Source organism: Podarcis raffonei, chromosome 5 (genome assembly GCF_027172205.1).
Source record: "Podarcis raffonei isolate rPodRaf1 chromosome 5, rPodRaf1.pri, whole genome shotgun sequence".
Classification (NCBI taxonomy): domain Eukaryota; kingdom Metazoa; phylum Chordata; class Lepidosauria; order Squamata; family Lacertidae; genus Podarcis; species Podarcis raffonei.
Genome location: NC_070606.1, coordinates 59,061,621 through 59,079,990, shown reverse-complemented (window position 1 = coordinate 59,079,990; position 18,370 = coordinate 59,061,621). Strand labels below are relative to the sequence as shown.

The 18,370-nt window shown below is 44.1% G+C and overlaps 2 protein-coding genes and 1 long non-coding RNA gene across 4 annotated transcripts in view; 2 read left to right on the top strand and 1 right to left on the bottom strand.

Annotated features, from left to right (window-relative positions):
• Positions 1-3,067, top strand: part of OGA (O-GlcNAcase) — a 26,271-nt gene extending 23,204 nt beyond the window's left edge. For both annotated transcript variants that reach the window (XM_053389409.1, XM_053389408.1), the window contains one exon: positions 978-3,067. In XM_053389409.1, coding sequence (XP_053245384.1) covers positions 978-1,114 — 137 coding nt within the window. In that variant the 3' untranslated portion in view covers positions 1,115-3,067. The remainder of the gene's footprint in view (positions 1-977) is intronic.
• Positions 1-12,103, bottom strand: part of LOC128414327 (uncharacterized) — a 27,820-nt gene extending 15,717 nt beyond the window's left edge. Inside the window, exon 1 of the long non-coding RNA XR_008330644.1 lies at positions 12,001-12,103. This is a non-coding gene — a long non-coding RNA (uncharacterized LOC128414327). The remainder of the gene's footprint in view (positions 1-12,000) is intronic.
• Positions 12,021-18,370, top strand: NPM3 (nucleophosmin/nucleoplasmin 3). Its single transcript, XM_053389449.1, has 6 exons — positions 12,021-12,206; positions 14,044-14,129; positions 14,603-14,722; positions 15,490-15,583; positions 16,525-16,676; positions 17,480-18,370. The coding sequence occupies exons 1-5, from the start codon at positions 12,131-12,133 to the stop codon at positions 16,656-16,658; spliced, it is 510 nt and encodes a 169-aa protein (XP_053245424.1). The 5' UTR covers positions 12,021-12,130; the 3' UTR covers positions 16,659-16,676; positions 17,480-18,370.

The following is an 18,370-nucleotide window of genomic DNA, read 5'->3' as shown; positions in this document are numbered from 1 at the left end:
ACTGAATTCAGTGGGGCTTACTCATGCATAGAATTGCAGTTGGCCCTCTAGTGGGAAAGGAGATGCAACTTGACACTAGTAAATTACATAAATTATCTTAAATGAGTAGAAAACAGATTAAATTGTTAATCATATGTAAGTTTAATTAATATTTTTACTAAATCTACTACTTTTGTAAATTTTAAATTTGCCTCTAAAACTTTAATATAGTCTCCAGAAGTCTTCAATGGTTTAGCTGAAGCATGCAATCATTGAGTTAATTTTCATATAATTATATGCATCAAATTTAGATTCTTTGTTCAATATTTTCCTGGATTATTCACAATGACTCATCACTGTATTTTGGATTGTCCTACATCTGAATACCACAATTTGGTATCTAAGCCCAAAACCAAAGTCCTGTTTGGATACATCTTGGGTTGCCTGCTGATGAAAGTGATGATTTCATCAGTGTATGGTAATTTAGACCTGTAACTTAGTAGTAGTTGCCAGGACATTACCATGTTCACATCTATGTAGCACCATCTTATTTCAGATATCGTGATATCATGATGTTTAGTCACCTCATTGATGAGATGTCACTTTTTTTAGCCAATGAAGAACCACTTCTGCAGCCCACATCATCCTTGCAAGTCCTAGACAGCTATGCAGTTTGAACAGTTGCATGCAAGCTTCCTGTGAGGACTGGTGGACACCCAGTAGCTGAGATCCAGAAAAGCATGCAAATAGTTCCACATAGTTTGTTTATACAGTATGCTGCTTTTCCATAATAAACTGTGCCCAAAGCAGCTCATGATAAGATTAATATCAAAATATAAAACATTTTTTTAAAAAATAACTCTTGACCTTGATTCAACTGCACAATTCAGTGTGAAATGATTAGAGAAATCAAACAATGTTTGTGAAGTTTCTTCATTATAAAGACTCCTCACTGCTTCTACTCTCTCCCCAAATATCTCCTCTTGTGTCTTTTTCAGGCTCCCGTGGGGCTTTCTGTGAAGTGAGACCAGATGATAAAAGAATCCTGGAATTTTACAGCAAACTGGGATGCTTTGAAATAGCTAAAATGGAGGGATTTCCAAAGGATGTCATTATTCTTGGAAGGAGCTTGTAAGGAGATTGTTGGTGAACTTTTGATACTGTAATCACATAATGGTTGGAGAGCCTGAGGTTTATCTTGTTGCTGTTCCACGCAAAGGCAGCAGTCAGCTGGCCTGACAGGAGCTATGTGAAAATTCATCCATTACCCTTTCTGAGATGCTGCTCAAAATATTATTGGAAAATGGATACTGGTCATCTTCATTTCCTGGTCTTAAGCAAAGTGCCAAGGAGTACTGCATATTACATGAGTTCCCAAAGAGGTACTGGTGACAAATCCATGCATCCACCTCTGTACTCAGCAGAATGGCTGTCTTTTCCAGAAAGTCCTGACATGAAATAGTTCGTCCCTGTGTCCTGTTCTTGAAATGGGATGAGAGAGATGAACATGGGATCTCTCCATTTACAGAGGGAAACAGGGTGCCTGTGTTGGCCAGCTTAAGGACAAACAAACACTGACGACTCTAGTTTTTGTTGATTGTCATGCTTGCTGATAGGGAAATTGAATGACCATCACTTCTAAAGAATTGGTTAAGCTTTGTGCTTCATAGGGATAAAAACTGTGCATTTGTCTGTGGCAAAGTCACTCAGTGGCAGAAGTGTAAATTTCAGTGTGTAAATATATATAAACTCGCTGTATGCTAATACTTTGTGTTTAATCGTTTTAGTAATTTTGCTTTCTGAAGCAAAGCGGTATTCTGAGACAGCACCTTTGAATAATGTCAAACCACAAGAGAGGCTAATGCCAACTTCACTACAGGCCTTTTCTACCGTGCCTCGTGCCCTTCACTAGAATTGCCGCTTTGGGGGAAAATGAGCGCTGATCAAGAAGGGCCGTTCCTTTAGAGGACAATCTCTTCAAAGGTGGAGTGGACACTGCCTCCTGCTGGGGGAAAGCTGGTCAGAGGGCAACCTCATGAAATCATTGATGCCCCTGACAGCCAGCCAGATTGCCTATCCAGACTGGTTGGATGGGTGGAATACTGCAGTTTACAGCTTCCACCTTTCCGTGTCAGTCATTCTGACTAAATCAGGGTCTTCAAGTCATGCACATTTGTGACAGACTTCTTTGTGGACAAAAATAAGCACATTTTACAGATTTAAGTAGTTATCTAATTTTACTATCACTGCATTTAAGTTGTCCCCTGAAATCAGATAAGTGGAATCTGCATGGCTTAGGAATATTAGTAAGTCCATAACTTGGAAGGAGTTATTACTGTTCCATATAATGCCTTGTTCCCGTGAGGTAGTCAGTCAATGTTACACCTCATTTTTCTCATCTGCTACAGTCAACTGCTTTTGCTTCCTTTGAAAATATTCCCTTTTGAAAGGATTGAGTTTAACCTTTTTTTAAAACCCTCTGTGTAAACTTTGAAGAGGTTTTATACACTTTTTCAAATGGAATTTTACTGTTGGTGTACTTTGCAGCCTCTTCTGAGATGCTGGTGTTCAGCCTTTGTTATATGTTCACTATGAGAACAGTTTTAATAGCAAGTTATTTAAACTGCAGCAAATACATTTCATTTGGAGTGCAAGGCACCAAACCATAATGATAGATCTTGCATAATTCTAAACTGGTTTTCATGAGGATTCTATGGCTTTGAGTGTATGCAAAGCAGCTAGCCACTTGGTTTAGTTTTAATTAGATCCCAGAGAAAACATCTTGATTTATGGCATTACACATTTCAGGGGAGGGGGGTATCTGGGTTTTTATACTGTTAACATAAACTTATGAATTTATCACTGTTAAGTTAATTGTGTGATGGTCTTGAAAGTCTGGGTCAGTCTCTCACTCAGGTTGTAAAGTGATGCAGTGACACAACTTTCATGGTTATCAGTTTTCATTGTGTACAGTTGGAATGCCACTTTCATGACTGTCTTTAGACCTACTGTATCTGTAGCAGAACAATGGACTGTGTAAAATTGTATTTGAAGACCATGTGAGAAATAGAATAAATTGCAAAGTGAATGTAAAGACTCGTCTCTGTATAATGCTGCAGAATGAGGAAAGTGGGTGGAGAAGAATAATTCTTCATACTGTGTTTCAGAGCATTCTGCTGATTATGTTGAAGAGATGGCTTTTAGTACAGCAAATTTGCTTTTGAGCTGTGTTCATTGCTGCTGAGCCTAAACATTGCTATTTTGTAAATAGCCTTATTAGCTAGCATGGGGGGAAAGCATAGGGAACTTCTGAAGGTTTATTTGTCTTGGGCGGGTGTAATAATCTAAGATGCTATTTGGAGGTCAAATATAATGTCGTATTTTTAAATAAAAGAATCAGAGCAATTAAAGTTATATGATGAAGCTAGTGGTGGCCAGTTTGTGATTGAGGCTGGCTATTTACAGTATTTATTTCATTTTTTTTACCCTATTCATTCCTTTTATTTGTTATGTGGCTTTTCCACAAAAAATCATGCTCAAAGTGGCTTACAACAAAGAAAATAGGAACATATTTCAAACAAACAGTGTAAAAACAATTTCATGATAACATAGCAAAATAGCTATTTCAATACCATAAATATAAGAAGATTACTTAAACAATATGCAGCATCCAATAGCAAAAAATAACAAGGGAGCTTCAAAGTTTCACCTTAGTCCTAGAAACATCACTTCCATGATGTTGCTGTCCTGCAGCCACTTGCAAGGCTTAGAGCAAGACCCCTCCCATGATGCTAAAATTTATACACCACTTTAAAAACAAAACAAAAAACCCTCAAAGAGGTTATGCCTTATGGTTTGGAAGGTGGGAGGAGATGAGACATTCAGAAGCCTACTTAATGTACTGTCCCAAACCTTTGATTTCTTTTCCATTAATACTGGACATTATTAGGATTCTAACAAACTGCTTCATACAAGGCATTTAAGTATCCCCCCCTCCTTCCCAATTTGCTGTAGAGCTTAAAATTGCATGAAGAGCAGAATAATTGTGTGTTTTATTGTGACATCGCGTTTCTATACACAGACAAATGTGGGGCAAAGTGAGCAAGGGGCCCAGAGCATTGAGCTTCTGATGGCATTTTTGGCCAGCGTTACTCTGCTGTTTCAATGCAATGAAAAGCATGATGAACTCAAATGCATTCATTATCCAGAACAGTTAGCCTCTCATAAGAAAACAACTTGTTAAACTCATCACTCATGTTAGTCTGCATTGTTTTGGAGTAACTGAACTTAGGAAGCATTCGCTTAGGAGCCCTTCCGTTTAAGAGGCTGTTGTTTTCCTGTCCAGATGGCTTAGCTCCCTATTACACAGTGGCCTATCCCACAAGTGACCTGAATCCAGGATGCCCTCACTATTTCTTTTCAGCAGGAAAGGAGTGGAGCATCTGTCAAGTTCTTGACTCATCTCCCCACCCCCTGCTTTTAATCCAAAGAGTGTCAATGCTCACCTCTGTTGGATGTGGCAAATATGCCACTCATCTTCCTCTCAGATTCCACAGGGTTTAAATTAGGAATCATTCCATATCAAAAATTGTCTTTTACTGGACATATGGAACCAGTGCTAATTGCATGCACGTTGGCAGTTATTCAAATTTTAAAGTGTTTTCTCCTATTTGCTTGTCTAGTCTTTTGTATTTTTTGATTTCCTATTCCAAACCTTAATAAAGTCTTTGATTTGGAACTTGGAGGTTGAATGTGTACTTTTGTCAATCCCAGGCAAGGATCTACTCCTTTACATATCTTAATTCTACACATATAGAGCACGGGAAGGTAAAAGACTGAATTTGGCTTGCTGTGACAGGGGAGCCAACTAGTGCTTGTGTCTCCCTGGCAAATTCAGCTCAAGCATTTTGGGACGTTTCTCAACCAAGAGTAGAGACCACTGAAAAGTAGTGGCCGTTTAAAAGTAGTTACGGTTGAGGGATGGGCTGTGTGAGTCAGAAAAGGTCTTGAGCTAACTCCTTTTCCACTCCACAAGTATGTCCTGGTAAAGTAGGTGATTTAAGATATGTGCTTGGGAAGATCTGCAGTTAACCCATTCCCTATGGGAGTGGATATCATCCCTCATAGGTTGCTGTAGTAGTATTTCAGCTGCCTCTGTTGGGTGTTGGATGCTTACAAACTCTTGGTTGCAGTGCCTTACTGTGTATATACCCTATTCTCTCACATAGGTTAGCTTTAAGAGTAACCCAGGTCACCAAAATGCTGGAGAGGGTGCACCTCCACAGGCACATACCTCCACATGTGGTGGGAGTGTCCCAAAATCCAACTATTCTGGACAAGAGCCATACGAGAAATATGTAAAATAACCAAGTATTAGAAATCACCCCAGAATTGGCCCTACTAAACATATTCCAAGACAACAGTGACCACTTACACCACAAAGAACTCAACCCACCTACTCTCAGCAGCCAGAAACATCATAACCAGACACTGGAGAGACCTGTCAGGAATAAGCAAGGACCAATGGTACCAAATAGTATGGGAAACAGCCTTACTAGAAAAATTAACCAATAAACTGAAACTAACATGGGGACAAATAGAAGAAGATGCCTTCACCCCGGTATGGCTCCCCTTTATCATATACACAGCCCAACAAGACAACAAAAATCCACCAACAGCATACAAATCAATATGGCTAATCTGATCCAAAACCCACCCACCCTCACTCACACATGAAAACACCACAGCCAACCACAAACAACCACACCCTAGGCCAACCCCAACCTCTCTCACCACCAAATAAACAAGAGGGAACAGCAGAGAACCTGCATAAGCAACGCTGACACAAAACCCCACATAATAAGTAAAATAGAAACATCACCACCCGACCCCCCCCACGCATCCCCCCCCCACAAATTTCCCCCTATTCTTCCTAATATCTCAACAAATGAAACCGATTTCTAAAAAAAAAAGTTACATGGGGGGAAAATATGAGAGAGAGACATTGCACATACCTTGGTAAATCAAGAAAATCTTTAATAAAAAATACATTTAAAAAAAGAGAAACCCAGGTTTGGACTTTTTAAACTGAAAGTAGGTTGTATTTTACTTATTTATTTAAATTTGTTTACTGCCATTGATATTTGTATACCCATTGATCTCAGGGCAGTTTGCAACATAAAATCACAATATAAAAATCAGAAAATACATAATAAATACAAAGACAACCAATCCCCTTTCCACAACGGACTTTAAAGGGCCATTGGATTGAAATCAGCCAAAGGCCTGGTTAAAGAGAAACATTTTTGCCTGGCACCTAAAGGCGTATAATGATGGTGCCAGCTGAACTTCCCTGGACAGAGCATTCCACAAAAAGGGAGCCACTGCAAAAAATGCATTGTTGCCACCCTCCGAACCTCCAATGGAGGAGGCGCATGAAGAAGGGCCTCAGAGGATGCTCTCAGGATCCAGGTAAGTTCATATAGAGAGAGACAGTCCCTGAGGTATAGCAGTCCTGAGTCAATTAAGGCTTTATAAAAACCAGCACTCTGAATTGGGCCCAGAAACTAATTAGTAGCCATTGCAGTCGGACCAGGATCGGTGTAATAAGCTCAAACCGTCTTGCCTTGGTGAGCAACCTCGCTGCTGAATTTTGCACTAACAGAAGTTACTGAACCACCTTCAGCCCTACGTATAACACATCGCAGTCATCTAAACTGGAGGTTAATGCAGCATAGACAACAGTAGTTAGGCTGTCCCTGTCCAGATAAGGGCACAGCTGGGCCACCAGCCGAAGCTGACAGAAGGCACTCCACGCCACTGACGCCAACAATTGTATCAATTGTCAATGTGCAAACCAAACAGTCTTCCTCTATGGAGCAGGATTTGACTTCCCTGTCCTCTCTACAACCCCCATGCACCCTCCAAATTTGTTCCTCCTGATCAGATTTAGGGGGAGGGAGGAGGGAGGAGAGGAAGACGAGGTCCCATAGTGCAAGCAGAAGCCCATGCAGTGTTGGATTCTGCCCAATAGACAACTTCTGAAAGAAGAGAGTGGTCTGCAGAACGAGTTACTCGTTTGTTTCTTGCCTTGGGGTATAATTAATTATGTTTTAAGTCTCTTACTGAGCAGCAAAGGAATTGTAGTTTATAATGGCATATAGTCAAAAATAAAATAAAAAATGTCTTCTGAAAATCTGGCTTAGTTTGTGGTCAAAAGAATGTGCACAAAGGGTTAGCCTCCTGCCAGAGGCCTGCAGAGAGAGAGTGGGAAGCAGTCATATATGCTTGAGTGAGATGATATGGAAATGTAATACATCTGTATTCTGTGTGGCATCGTCCCCCATCACTTTCAGTGTACAATAATGAATCCTGGAAGAAGAGTGAAGGAGAGATGGATTCATTGGACATAGCATAGCTATTCCAGATGTCAAGTTGCTGGATTGAAGGCTAGTGAATAAAAAAGCCACAAGCCAGGCTTAGGAGGAGTGGTGGGTACTGGGGAGCCTTTTTTAATTCCAGCTCTTAAGCAGAATTGCAATGTATATTTATTTGTTAAGATTAAAGACCTTTTTTGAAAAAAAGCAATGTATTATACAACTGCTACACTTATTAGCAGTAAAGGTAAAGGTAAAGGTAAGGTAAAGGTAAAGGTAAAGGGACCCCTGACCATTAGGTCCAGTCGTGACCAACTCTGGGGTTGCGGCACTCATCTCGCTTTATTGGCCGAGGGAGCCGGCGTACAGCTTCTGGGTCATGTGGCCAGCATGACTAAGCCGCTTCTGGCGAACCAGAGCAGCGCACGGAAACGCCGTTTACCTTCCTGCCAGAGTGGTACCTATTTATCTACTTGCACTTTGACGTGCTTTCGAACTGCTAGGTTGGCAGGAGCAGGGACCAAGCAATGGGAGCTCACCCCGTTGCAGGGATTCGAACTGCTGACCTTCTGATCGGCAAGCCCTAGGCTCTGTGGTTTCGACTCTGTGGTTTACACTTATTAGCAGCAGACTACTAATTTAAGTCATTAGATGGATCCCAGTGAATGAATGAGGCCCTCTTAAGAATAGAAATGAGGATGCAGCAACAGTTCTCTTAGAAACTTGCGGTCATGAGTGTGGCATGTTCAGAAGTGTGCACTCAGCCTCCAAGTTTTTGACTGGCCACTAAAGATATACAGTCGTACCTTGGATTTGGGGAGAGCATATATCCAGGAAGTTTGTAGGAACATGGCATACACAATAAGGTTGGGCAGTTAGTTGGGAAGGGTTTATGTGTAAGAACAGCAAAATACTTGGAAAGCCCCCTGTGTGCTCTGCAACCTTAGCTAGTGGCATGAAATATTTTTTAGCCCAAATACTGCATTCCTTTCTAGACAACCCAGGGGCCACATGCCAGAGGTGTGGGGGGCCAAAGGGAAAAGTGGACAGAACAGTAAATATAAAAGTCACTTTTGTACAGTAGGCTAATGTCCAGTTGTACTCTCACACCCCTCTCTATCCGAGTCACTACTCTAACAAGAGTCACTACTTGAGATCAATGATGCAGTCCAGCCAGGCAAAAATTTTCAAGATTCCAAATCCTGGACAAAGAGGGTGTGGCTGGGGTAGGAAAGGACTCCAGAGAGTCCCAAGAGGCCTAGTGGGCCACATTTGACTCCCACACCTGAGGTTCCCACCCCCTGGCTTTAAGGGTTTGCTGCCTCTTCGGTGTTTTCATACCATCTTTCAAATATATTCCCAGGGATGAGACTCTTAATCTCAGAGTTGTGGGTTCGAGTCCCATGTTGGACGAAAGATTCCTGAATTGCAGGAGGTTGTATTAGATGGCACTCCCTTCCAACTCTACAATTCTATGATCCTACTTTATCTCTGTGTATGTCCCAGTGCTGGAAACTGCACAACTTCCAATCATCTCCTTCCCATGGAGGATATCCACAACACTTTGCACCCTATCTGATTCTGTCTGAAGGGTAAGGAGCTTCTGTGTTCAGACTGCTGGAAAGCAGAGAGGGGCAACCATGCTGTAACTACATAGGATCAGATCAACTGGAGGTACAAAGACCAAACGCTTTGCTCTTCAGGACTTTCTGAGAAGACAGGAAGGAAACTGCCTTACTGCAGGAGAGAATGTCTGCTTCTGTACGAGGCAGCTTTGGGACTGCTCCTGAGTTCTTCTGTCTTTTAACATCTGACAGCAGAAACTAGCTACCAGGAAAACTCATCAGTATCCCACTGGGGCAATAACCCTTTTGTTTTTACTGCCCAGAAATAAAATACTATAAATGTGACATTCAGCAAACCACCCCCTGCCTTCAACTCACAGCTGGGAAGTTGACGAGGCTGGCCCAAAAATGGCCGCCTTTCTATGTGAGGCCAGCTGATATTCTAGTGAGCTGCAAAAAAGGGTATACCACTGTGTTTGGTTGTTTTTTAAATCTCTGCTAAGGCTCATCTTAACATGATCCTCATCTCTACAGGAAGTTAAGCCTTGTGCTGAATGGCACAGGTCGTTTTCCAAACCATATAATGACAGAACAAAGGCTCCTAGATGCTGCTACAGAGCTATGGCAAGTGAGTGAATAATCATCACCTCCAGGTTCCTAATTCTGTGGAGGGGATGGTTGCGGTGGAGAATCCTGATGACCTAAACAGATGGCTGCAAGGGAGGTAGGATTGCTAAAAGCAGAAGGTAGGCCAAGACATTAATGTACTGCCCATCTAAAACCACAGTGTGGGTCTCCATAGCCCCAAAGGGTTTGGCCAGGTCGGGTCTGCAAACCAACCGCTATATATTTTATTTAGAAAGGGACTGACCCTTGTGATCTTCCTTTGCTCTAATTTTAAGATTACCGGATGCCTTGGGTCAAAATACCACCCATGACATATAACTGTAAGCAACACAGCCCTGCCATGCCAGATTTAAGGCAGGGTAGACAGTTCCCCTGCACAGGGCGCCAAGCCAAGGGGGTGCAAAGTTGAGAAGATCCATTAGAAGGCACCAAATTTTGGCCTCGCACAGGGCGTCACATACCAAATATTGCCAAAGTTTGCCTCTGAGCCCTGTAACCAATCATTTTCAGTTACACCAATCCTTTCCCTGGAGATGGTCCTAGAGCAGGGATGGGAAACTTGCACATGATGCTGGACGTACAACTCCCATCATCCCTGACTACTACTGGCCATTCTGGCTGGGGCTGATGGGAACACCCACACCTGGTGGCCCACAGGTTCCCATCCCTGGTCTAGAGTGTATATCTGCTCCAGCAGCAAAGCATCTTCTCAAAGCAGATGAAACTACTATTTTGCTGCATTCACACATTGCAAAAAGCATGATTCTATTACAAACTCATGATCATTTGCAATTTAAAGCTGGTGAGAGAAGCGAATACTGGAGAAGCTGCCCTGTAGGTAGATTAAGCCCAAGCACTTCCAACACCCCTTAGTGTAAATGGCAAAGGACTCAAACTCTCCTTTCTCCGAATTCAACAGGGGCAGCGGCTGCCACGCTCGGCAAGGGAGTCGCCACGCCCTCCACTGCAGAAAGATCCTGGCATTTTGTCGAAACTGCTGCTGACACTTCAGAGAACAGCGGGGCCCTTACTAAGCAGGCGGAGCAGCTTCAGTTTTCCTGGGCGAATTCTGAGTTCCAGGAATAATTGGAAATGCAGGAAAACTGCCTCATCCCTAAGTCCAAGCGCTGCTGCTACCCAGTGCTGGATTTACGTATAAGCTAAACAAGCTATAGCTTAGGGCCCCACTCTCTTGGAGGCCCCCCAAAAAATTTAAAGGGGGAAAAACTGTTTGTACATTTCCAAAATATAAGAAAAAACAAATAAAATAAAACCTACATAGAACAACAGTGTTTTGTGTTGTGTGGGCTCCTATGATGATAATGGGCCCCGCCTGCTAACCTGCTCCCTAAAATATCAGGGATCTGCATTGGCTCCCAGTACGTTTCCGAGCACAATTCAAAGTGTTGGTGCTGACCTTTAAAGCCCTAAACAGCCTCGGTCCAGTATACCTGAAGGAGCGTCTCCACCCCCATCGTTCAGCCCGGACATTGAGATCCAGTGCCGAGGGCCTTCTGGCGGTTCCCCTCATTGCGAGAAGTGAGGTTACAGGGAACCAGACAGAGGGCCTTCTCGGTAGTCGCGCCCACCCTGTGGAACGCCCTCCCTTCAGATGTGAAGGAAATAAGCAGCTATCCTGTCTTTAAAAGACATCTGCAGGCAGCCCTGTTTGGGAAAGTTTTTAATATTTAATGCTGTATTGTTTTTAACACTTGATTGGGAGCCGCCCAGAGTGGCTGAGGAAACTCAGCCAGATGGGCAGGGTATAAATAATAAATTTATCATCATCATCATCATCATCACTGGTTTGCTCATTTCTATATATAGGGTGCCTACATTCTGCATGTGCAAATGGCTTTAGATACCTATTAGATCCATAAGTTACCATATAGCATATATTCAACACAAAAAACAGCGAGCATTTGTTGCTGACAAAGGACAGCTGGACATATAAAGGGCCCCATTACCTTTAGTAGCTTAGGGCCTCATCAAACCTAAATCCGGCCCCGCTGCTACCCGTCTAGTGCAGCCACGGCGACAGCGGCTCTCCTGCAGGTCGTTCCCAGCCGCAGCTGGAGACACGACTGCAGGAGGAGGCTGGACCCAGGACCTTCTGTATACCGCGTGCGTCGTCCACGGGTAGACACGACTCCACTTTTGGCCAGCTGGAGTGCTCACCCACTGATATGCTATTGCATGCCCGGGGAATCAAGGCGCCCCAGAGCGATCCCTCTCTCTCCCCCACCCTCCCGCGCCACCTAAGACTTCGCATTTCGTTTCGGATTCTTGCATGATCCTTGCACGAACAGCGCCGTCTCTCCTTCCAGGAGGAAAGCAACGAAAGCAAGCCCGCTCTCTGGAAAAAGAGACTTTTCTCAAAAGGCGCAGATAAAACTTCCCGAGAGCAAACGAGATCACCCACCTCGCCCGCCTCCCTCGGAGGGGCCGCCTACCTCGCCCGCCGATTGGAGGAGGGATCCGCGTTGACGGTGGGGCGGCCTTAGCCAAGCCGGGCTAGTCGGTGGTTCCGCTGCGCGAGCGTCTTCCTGCCTCGTCCTGCCTCGCTCTCTTTCGGCGCAAGCCATGGCCTCTCTGGTGGATCTGGAGTGCATCGCGGATGGAGTCAAGGCGCCGATTTGCACCAGCAGCTTCTTGTTCCGTAAGTTGAAGGAGGGCTGGCCTGTCGCTGCCTGGAAAGAGAGGAAACGGGGATAGGCTAGCATGTAGGTGGAAGGGGGGAAACGGGGCCCTTTGGGGCAAAACAGGAAAAGGCATTTGGGGATGTTCAGAGGGACCTCCTACTGGGATCTGGGTTGTTTAGACTTGACCCTTAATGGGATTTGTTTGAACTGAGTCTCTATATGTTCAAGGCCCGGAAGCACGTGGCGTGGCGACGCTAAGTTATCCCGGTGCCGCGTGTGCCTCTTAAAGCCCCAGAAGCGTCCACGTGGCTTGCTTGGCTCGTTACATTGGAGGAGCAGGAGGGGTATTTCCCACCGAAAATGCATTTAGATCTTTCGTACTGTAAGATCTGCCTATGTTGTAATCAGACGAGCGGCGAATATTTCTTGACCCTAGAACAGCAGTTCGGTGCACGTGGGTTTTGGAGTCCACGTGCATCGCTGAGCCCAGTGAGACTTGCTTCCGCCTTCGGGTACATAGAATCAGACTACAAATAACGTTTCTGGGCCCTTCTAGTTTACGTCGGGAACATAGCACAGTGGATTATATCCTTCTGCGGCAATCCAGCAAATGAAACCATTAGAAATATAAATTCTGTGTACATGCAGTATGAGATCTCATAGCTATATTAATGACAGCAATAAAAGTTTTTGTTAGGAAACTGAAAATAATTATTGCATCTGAAAATTGTTTAAAAAGATTTTGGGGACAATCTGATTAATTTCAAAAACCCATGCAAGAAAGGGAAGATTTAAAAAGTGTGAATGGTAAATATGAATACTTTGCAAAGAGTGGATTTGTTTCCAAATGGCCAAACGCCGTCTTGCAGAGTGGCACAACTGCTTTTGAAATAGTAAAAAATACCTCTTCGCTTGAATCACACACTTTATCCTCATCCCCTCATTTTATTTCAGTGGCGTAGCGTGGGGGGTGCAGGGGGGGCCGGCCGCACCGGGCGCAACATCTGGGGGTTAGGGTGCGCAAATCCACGGGTTAGGGGGCGCAAATTACTTGCCTTGCCCCGGGTGCTGACAACCCACGCTACGCCACTGTTTTATTTACAGTATCAATTTGGTACTAGGGTCCAACAAAACACTGGCTAACCCAGATGTTGTAATCTTAATTTAATTTCTTCATTGGTCAATCAGGAATAGCTGGAGGGAGGGAAGTAAAATAAGGACATGCACAAAATGCCCAGATGAAATATTGAACTCATAGTAAATAATGGAAGGTAACTAATGTTCCCCCCACTCAAACAAAGGACATTACAAAGAAGAAGGCGGTGTTATAAATGTGCACAATGAAAATGTTAACTTCTGTGTTAAGGTAAAGCAAGCATAGAGCAGAATTGTTGTCCCCAGGAGAAAAAATTACTCCTGGGGTCCAACACTGTATTTTGTCCACTCAGGAATATCTTCCCCACCCACCCCTCAAAAACAGGAAGATTATTTAGTGCTCTAGTGGTAGTATAAACAAACAAAAAATGAATTTAAGGTAGAATTCCAAGTTATTTTGCTTGCCCTCTTTTGAGAAATTGCTGAGGATAGAAGGGACCCAGTGAGCTTATGCATTTGGTGGCTGCACTTTCCCATTCATTTCTACAAGAATAAATTGAATACCTAACAGCTTAAAGTGAGAAGCATGTGAAGAAAACACCATTCTAAAAGTTTTATAAATATTTCAAATACGTAGCTGGCTCGAGAGGGTTAAGAAGGAAGTTGTTCAGTTTCTTGCAAATCTGCTGCTATTTGAAAATTGACTTATCAGTTGCAATATTTGTTTGTTTGTTTCTCTCTCCCCCCCACCCACCCCAGGATGTGAGCTGAACAGCAGTACCCGATCCTACACTTTTAAAGTGTCTGACGAAGATGACTCTGATCATATCTTGGCTCTGAATATGGTGAGAGAGGTTACATCCTTAGCTTGGAAAACTAGGACCCAGACCCAGACCCGTTAGCATGACCTAGTATTTGAGAACTCAGCTAGTAGCCAGAGGTGACCAGGAGTTCTACACAGGCAAATCTCTCTTCAAATACTAGGCACCACTTGGTTTCTTTACTAGTTACCTGGAAGGATGAGCCTCAAACCAGGAGAAATCTTAAGTTTGCCCAGTCTTGTGCTGTGAGTTGGCTACTGAACTTCTATGCTCCTGCTTTTGAAGAGGGACCTAAAGTTCCCTAGAAGACCTTTTGGTAGAGGTTATGCTTTTTTACTCTTCTGGTTGCATCTGTTAATGGATGATCTCACACTCCTCACGCTCCTAGCTACTTGTTCTTCATGGGGTTTGGGGAGGGGGGGTATTATCTCTTTGTTAAGTATTGCTGAATATTTTGGTTTTTACCCTTCTTTCCACTTTGTCCTTCCATCTTCAAGATTTGCCTGTCGGAAGGTGCCAAGGATGAGTACAATATTGTGGAGTTTGTGGGGCACGACTATCAGGACCAGGAGATTGTGGTGCCAGTGGCCAACCTAAAGTTGTCGTGCCAGCCTTCGGTAAAAAAAAACTTGTTGTGTGCATGGGCAACATGGGAGGTGGTCATATGGTGGCTACAGGGTCTGAAAGGGCTAACAGGAAGACATGGTGAGGGTGGGGGAGAAGGCTGGCTTTTCAAGACTTGAGATCTTTGTCATGGAGCAGGCTCCTTTAGCTCAACAGTTCAAATGTGTGGTTTGATGCAGTGTTTTTAGTGTGACCTGAAAGGTGTCAGCAAGAACTTAGTTTGTTCTGGTTGTTAGTAATAATAATAATAATAATAAATTTTTATTTGTACCCTGGCCGGAGCCGGGCTCAGGGCAGCTAACATCATAAAACTAACACAGTATACAAAGAACATAAAAACAAAAAACAGGCAATCAGTTAATTAAACTACACCTTAAAATTAGTTCAGAGCAGATGAAATCTGGACAGATGGCAGTCCATGGGTAAAATTGAGAGTGGTTAATATTCTGTTACCACTGTTCTTATAAAGGATCTGTGAGCGGGCTAGGAGGTCTCATTAAAGAAAAGAATCAGACTGAACCCCGACCAAAGGCCTGGGGGAACAGCTCTGTCTTGCAGGCCCTGCGGAAATATGTCAAATCCCATTCAGCTGTGTGTGAGAATTTCATGGCTTAGATAATAGAAAATAGACTTGCTAGTGCCCTGGCGCTTTAGCCCAGAAGCAAGAGGGGAAGAAGAAAGCTCAGAGTCTGGTTGCTCTAAATGGGATCTGGAGACATTCCTTTCTCCATCACACCTGCCTCTCCTTCTCCTTTCTCAGTTGTGTTTGGAAGATTTCGAGCTCCAACCCCCGGTGACGTTCCGCCTGCGCTCAGGATCTGGCCCTGTCCACCTTGCAGGACAACACCAAATCTGTAAGGAGGCTGGACTGGGATTTGGGGAGCTACTGAGAGCAAATCCTAGAAATTAAGAGAAGAGAAGTGGGTGTTCTCTCTTAGGGAGGGATGTGCTGTGACAGACTCCTTCATCCATTTTGGGCCTGTGGGCACATTGCAGAATTTGAGGAACTGTTGTGGCCACTGCCACAAAATGGCTGCCACAGGTAAAAGACAAGAAACAGGATACAAGGCGGAGGCTGGGTGTGAGCCACACAAGCCGAACCACATACTTGAAAATCCCCCTCCCTGAAGGAAAATTGGCTACACTTGGGTACAAAAACTGTCCCCATCAAATACATACGTGCTGCTTTCCCCCAGTTTGCAGTACTGGGTCTCCCATTTGCTCCCTACTCTTTACTTTTAAAAAAGGTGGTTTGGTTGGTCACACTGAAAAGCAAAGCCCCAGCTCCATCTGCCCTGTGTCCCTCCTTCCCTTGTCTTAGAGTGGGGTTAAGAAGCTGAAACTTGCCTTCCTGTGATTAAACCAGCAGCAACAACCATAGGAGAGCCAGGGCACCTTGGAAGGCACTGCTGAGGTGTCTTGAGGCAGGGGGACACTTTAAAACAGGCTACTTGGAGGAATGTTATTTATATAGTCAAAAGCACCTAATGTGTGGCGTTGCTCAGTGGTGCGCTCTGTTCAGAGTTGCGTGTAGGTTGCTCGTCCTCCAAGTGAGGAGGACCTGGGGACACATCTCATGGGCAGGTGTGCATGATGGAATAGTACCTAGCCCTTCTTTGAAGCATAAGGCAGAGAGCTGGGGAATGTTGTGTGAATGCTTTGGCATGCACAGGTAATTCACTGCTTGAGACGCTCTTAGGAATGGGGTGAAGTTGGCAAGCAATGGTGAGAGGAGGGGCTGGAGGCATTTCCCCAGGTCATACTGCAAAGTAACAGTTCCAGCTGCTTCTTTCAGTTCACAAAAAGGACCTCTCAGATGATGAGTTCAGTGAAGACGAGGAGGATTTTAGTGAGGAGGAAGAGTCCATGGAAGAGGAGGAAGGGGAGCTACCTCCTATCAAGCCAGCAAAGAAGCAACGCAGATCTTAGCCTGACATCTCCCTGAAGGTACGTGTTTGTGGAGAGGTGGCCAGCTGAGAAACGAGGTCAGATGCCCCCAATCTGGTGCTCTCCAGATCTTACTGGAAAACAACTCTGTGACCGTTGGCTGTGCTGTTTGGCACAGCAGGTTGAAAAGGAGGCCCACCTGGGCCATTGCAGTGCTAAGATTGGGGAGGTGACATCGTCAGCTGTTTTTGCTCTACTTTGGTGTTCTTCCAGCTACAGGAGCTGGCTCTGTGACAGCGGCCATGCCACCAGAATTGCTTTTTAATGTAACCGGGCCTACCAGCCCTACGCTGTCATCCATTTTCTGGCCTTGGGAGGAAATAGAGCCATAGCGATAAAGGAAGTTGTCTTATGCAGAGTCCAGTGAGCTCAATATTCCCTCCCTGTTTGTATTTATACCCCACCAAGGAGCTCAGAGTCACCACATACTTTTATCCTCACAACCACCTGGGAGGTAGAATAGGCAGAGAGTGAATGGCTGGCCAAAGGTCATGCAGTGAACTTCATGGCCAAGTGGGGATTTGAACCCTGCTCTCCAAGGCCCAGCAATCAAACCACTACACTGATTGGCAGCAGCTGTACAGGGGTTCAGAAGGAGGACATTCACTGCCCTACCTGGAGATGTTAGGAATTGACCTTTGGGCTTTCTGCACACAGAGGAAATGCTCTTATCACTGAGTTGGCTTTCTCCATTGCGTGTGGCTAGCTGTGGTGAAGAAGGCTTAGTGGTTCACCCCTTTTGGTGGGCAGGGTGCATAGAAGCTTACACCACCACACATAATTGAACTTTTTCTTCCTGCCAGGTGCTGCTGGTTTTCTTCTTCCTAAAACGCAGTGCTACTAGTCTGCAGCTGAACTTCTTGAAAACCTTTCTTATATTTTCTATACGAAGCTGATGGCTGACACAAGTAACTGGTGCTACTGACTACGTGGGGGAATAGCCTGCTGTTTGGCAAATCTCCGAAGACTCCTCAAACACATTTCCCCCCTGAGAAAACTGGTTCCTGTTGTGCCTTCTGGTCAGATTTTTTTGGTACTTGGAAAGGTGCCTAAACTTACTGCTGCTGTTGATGTGTGTTAGGTTGTGTTTCTCTGCAGGTGAGGCAGTCAAGAGAGGGGTGCAAGTTTTATGTTCCCTATGCATTTTACATCTTTTTAACGGACATGTTCCCTAAGGAATGAGTAATACCTGTGGAATGTAAGGTGGTGTCTGTGGTTGGTTGGTTTGTTCGCTTCAAAAAGCAATAAAAACATTTTAAAAGAAATAAAAGAAATGAGTTACCTGCTGAGCCTCCTTCTCTTGAAGCGTGTGTGCCTTAGTTCTTGGTTTTGGAGTGCCCAAACAGATTAATGCAGGGTTTACTTTCTGAGGGGAAAACCAGATCTTATTTTTAATCAAATTTTTAAACCATATTTGTATTTGTTCATATTATATTAGCCACATTCTAAATGCCATTATTGTAGAGAGTTTTTAAAAGGATTGCTTCCAACTGAACTCCATGCCAGGGAGAAGGAATAGAACCTGTGTTATGTTCCTGTTGTTTCATCTCATCCTTTATGTGTCAAGAGCTGTGCATGAATTAGTAATAAGGCATGGAGCATAACTGCATTTGAGACTTGTGGACATAGTTGTTTTCACATTGTGCCATCTCTTCTAACAAGTTTTGCTTTTCGGAATAAATGTGTTTGCAATA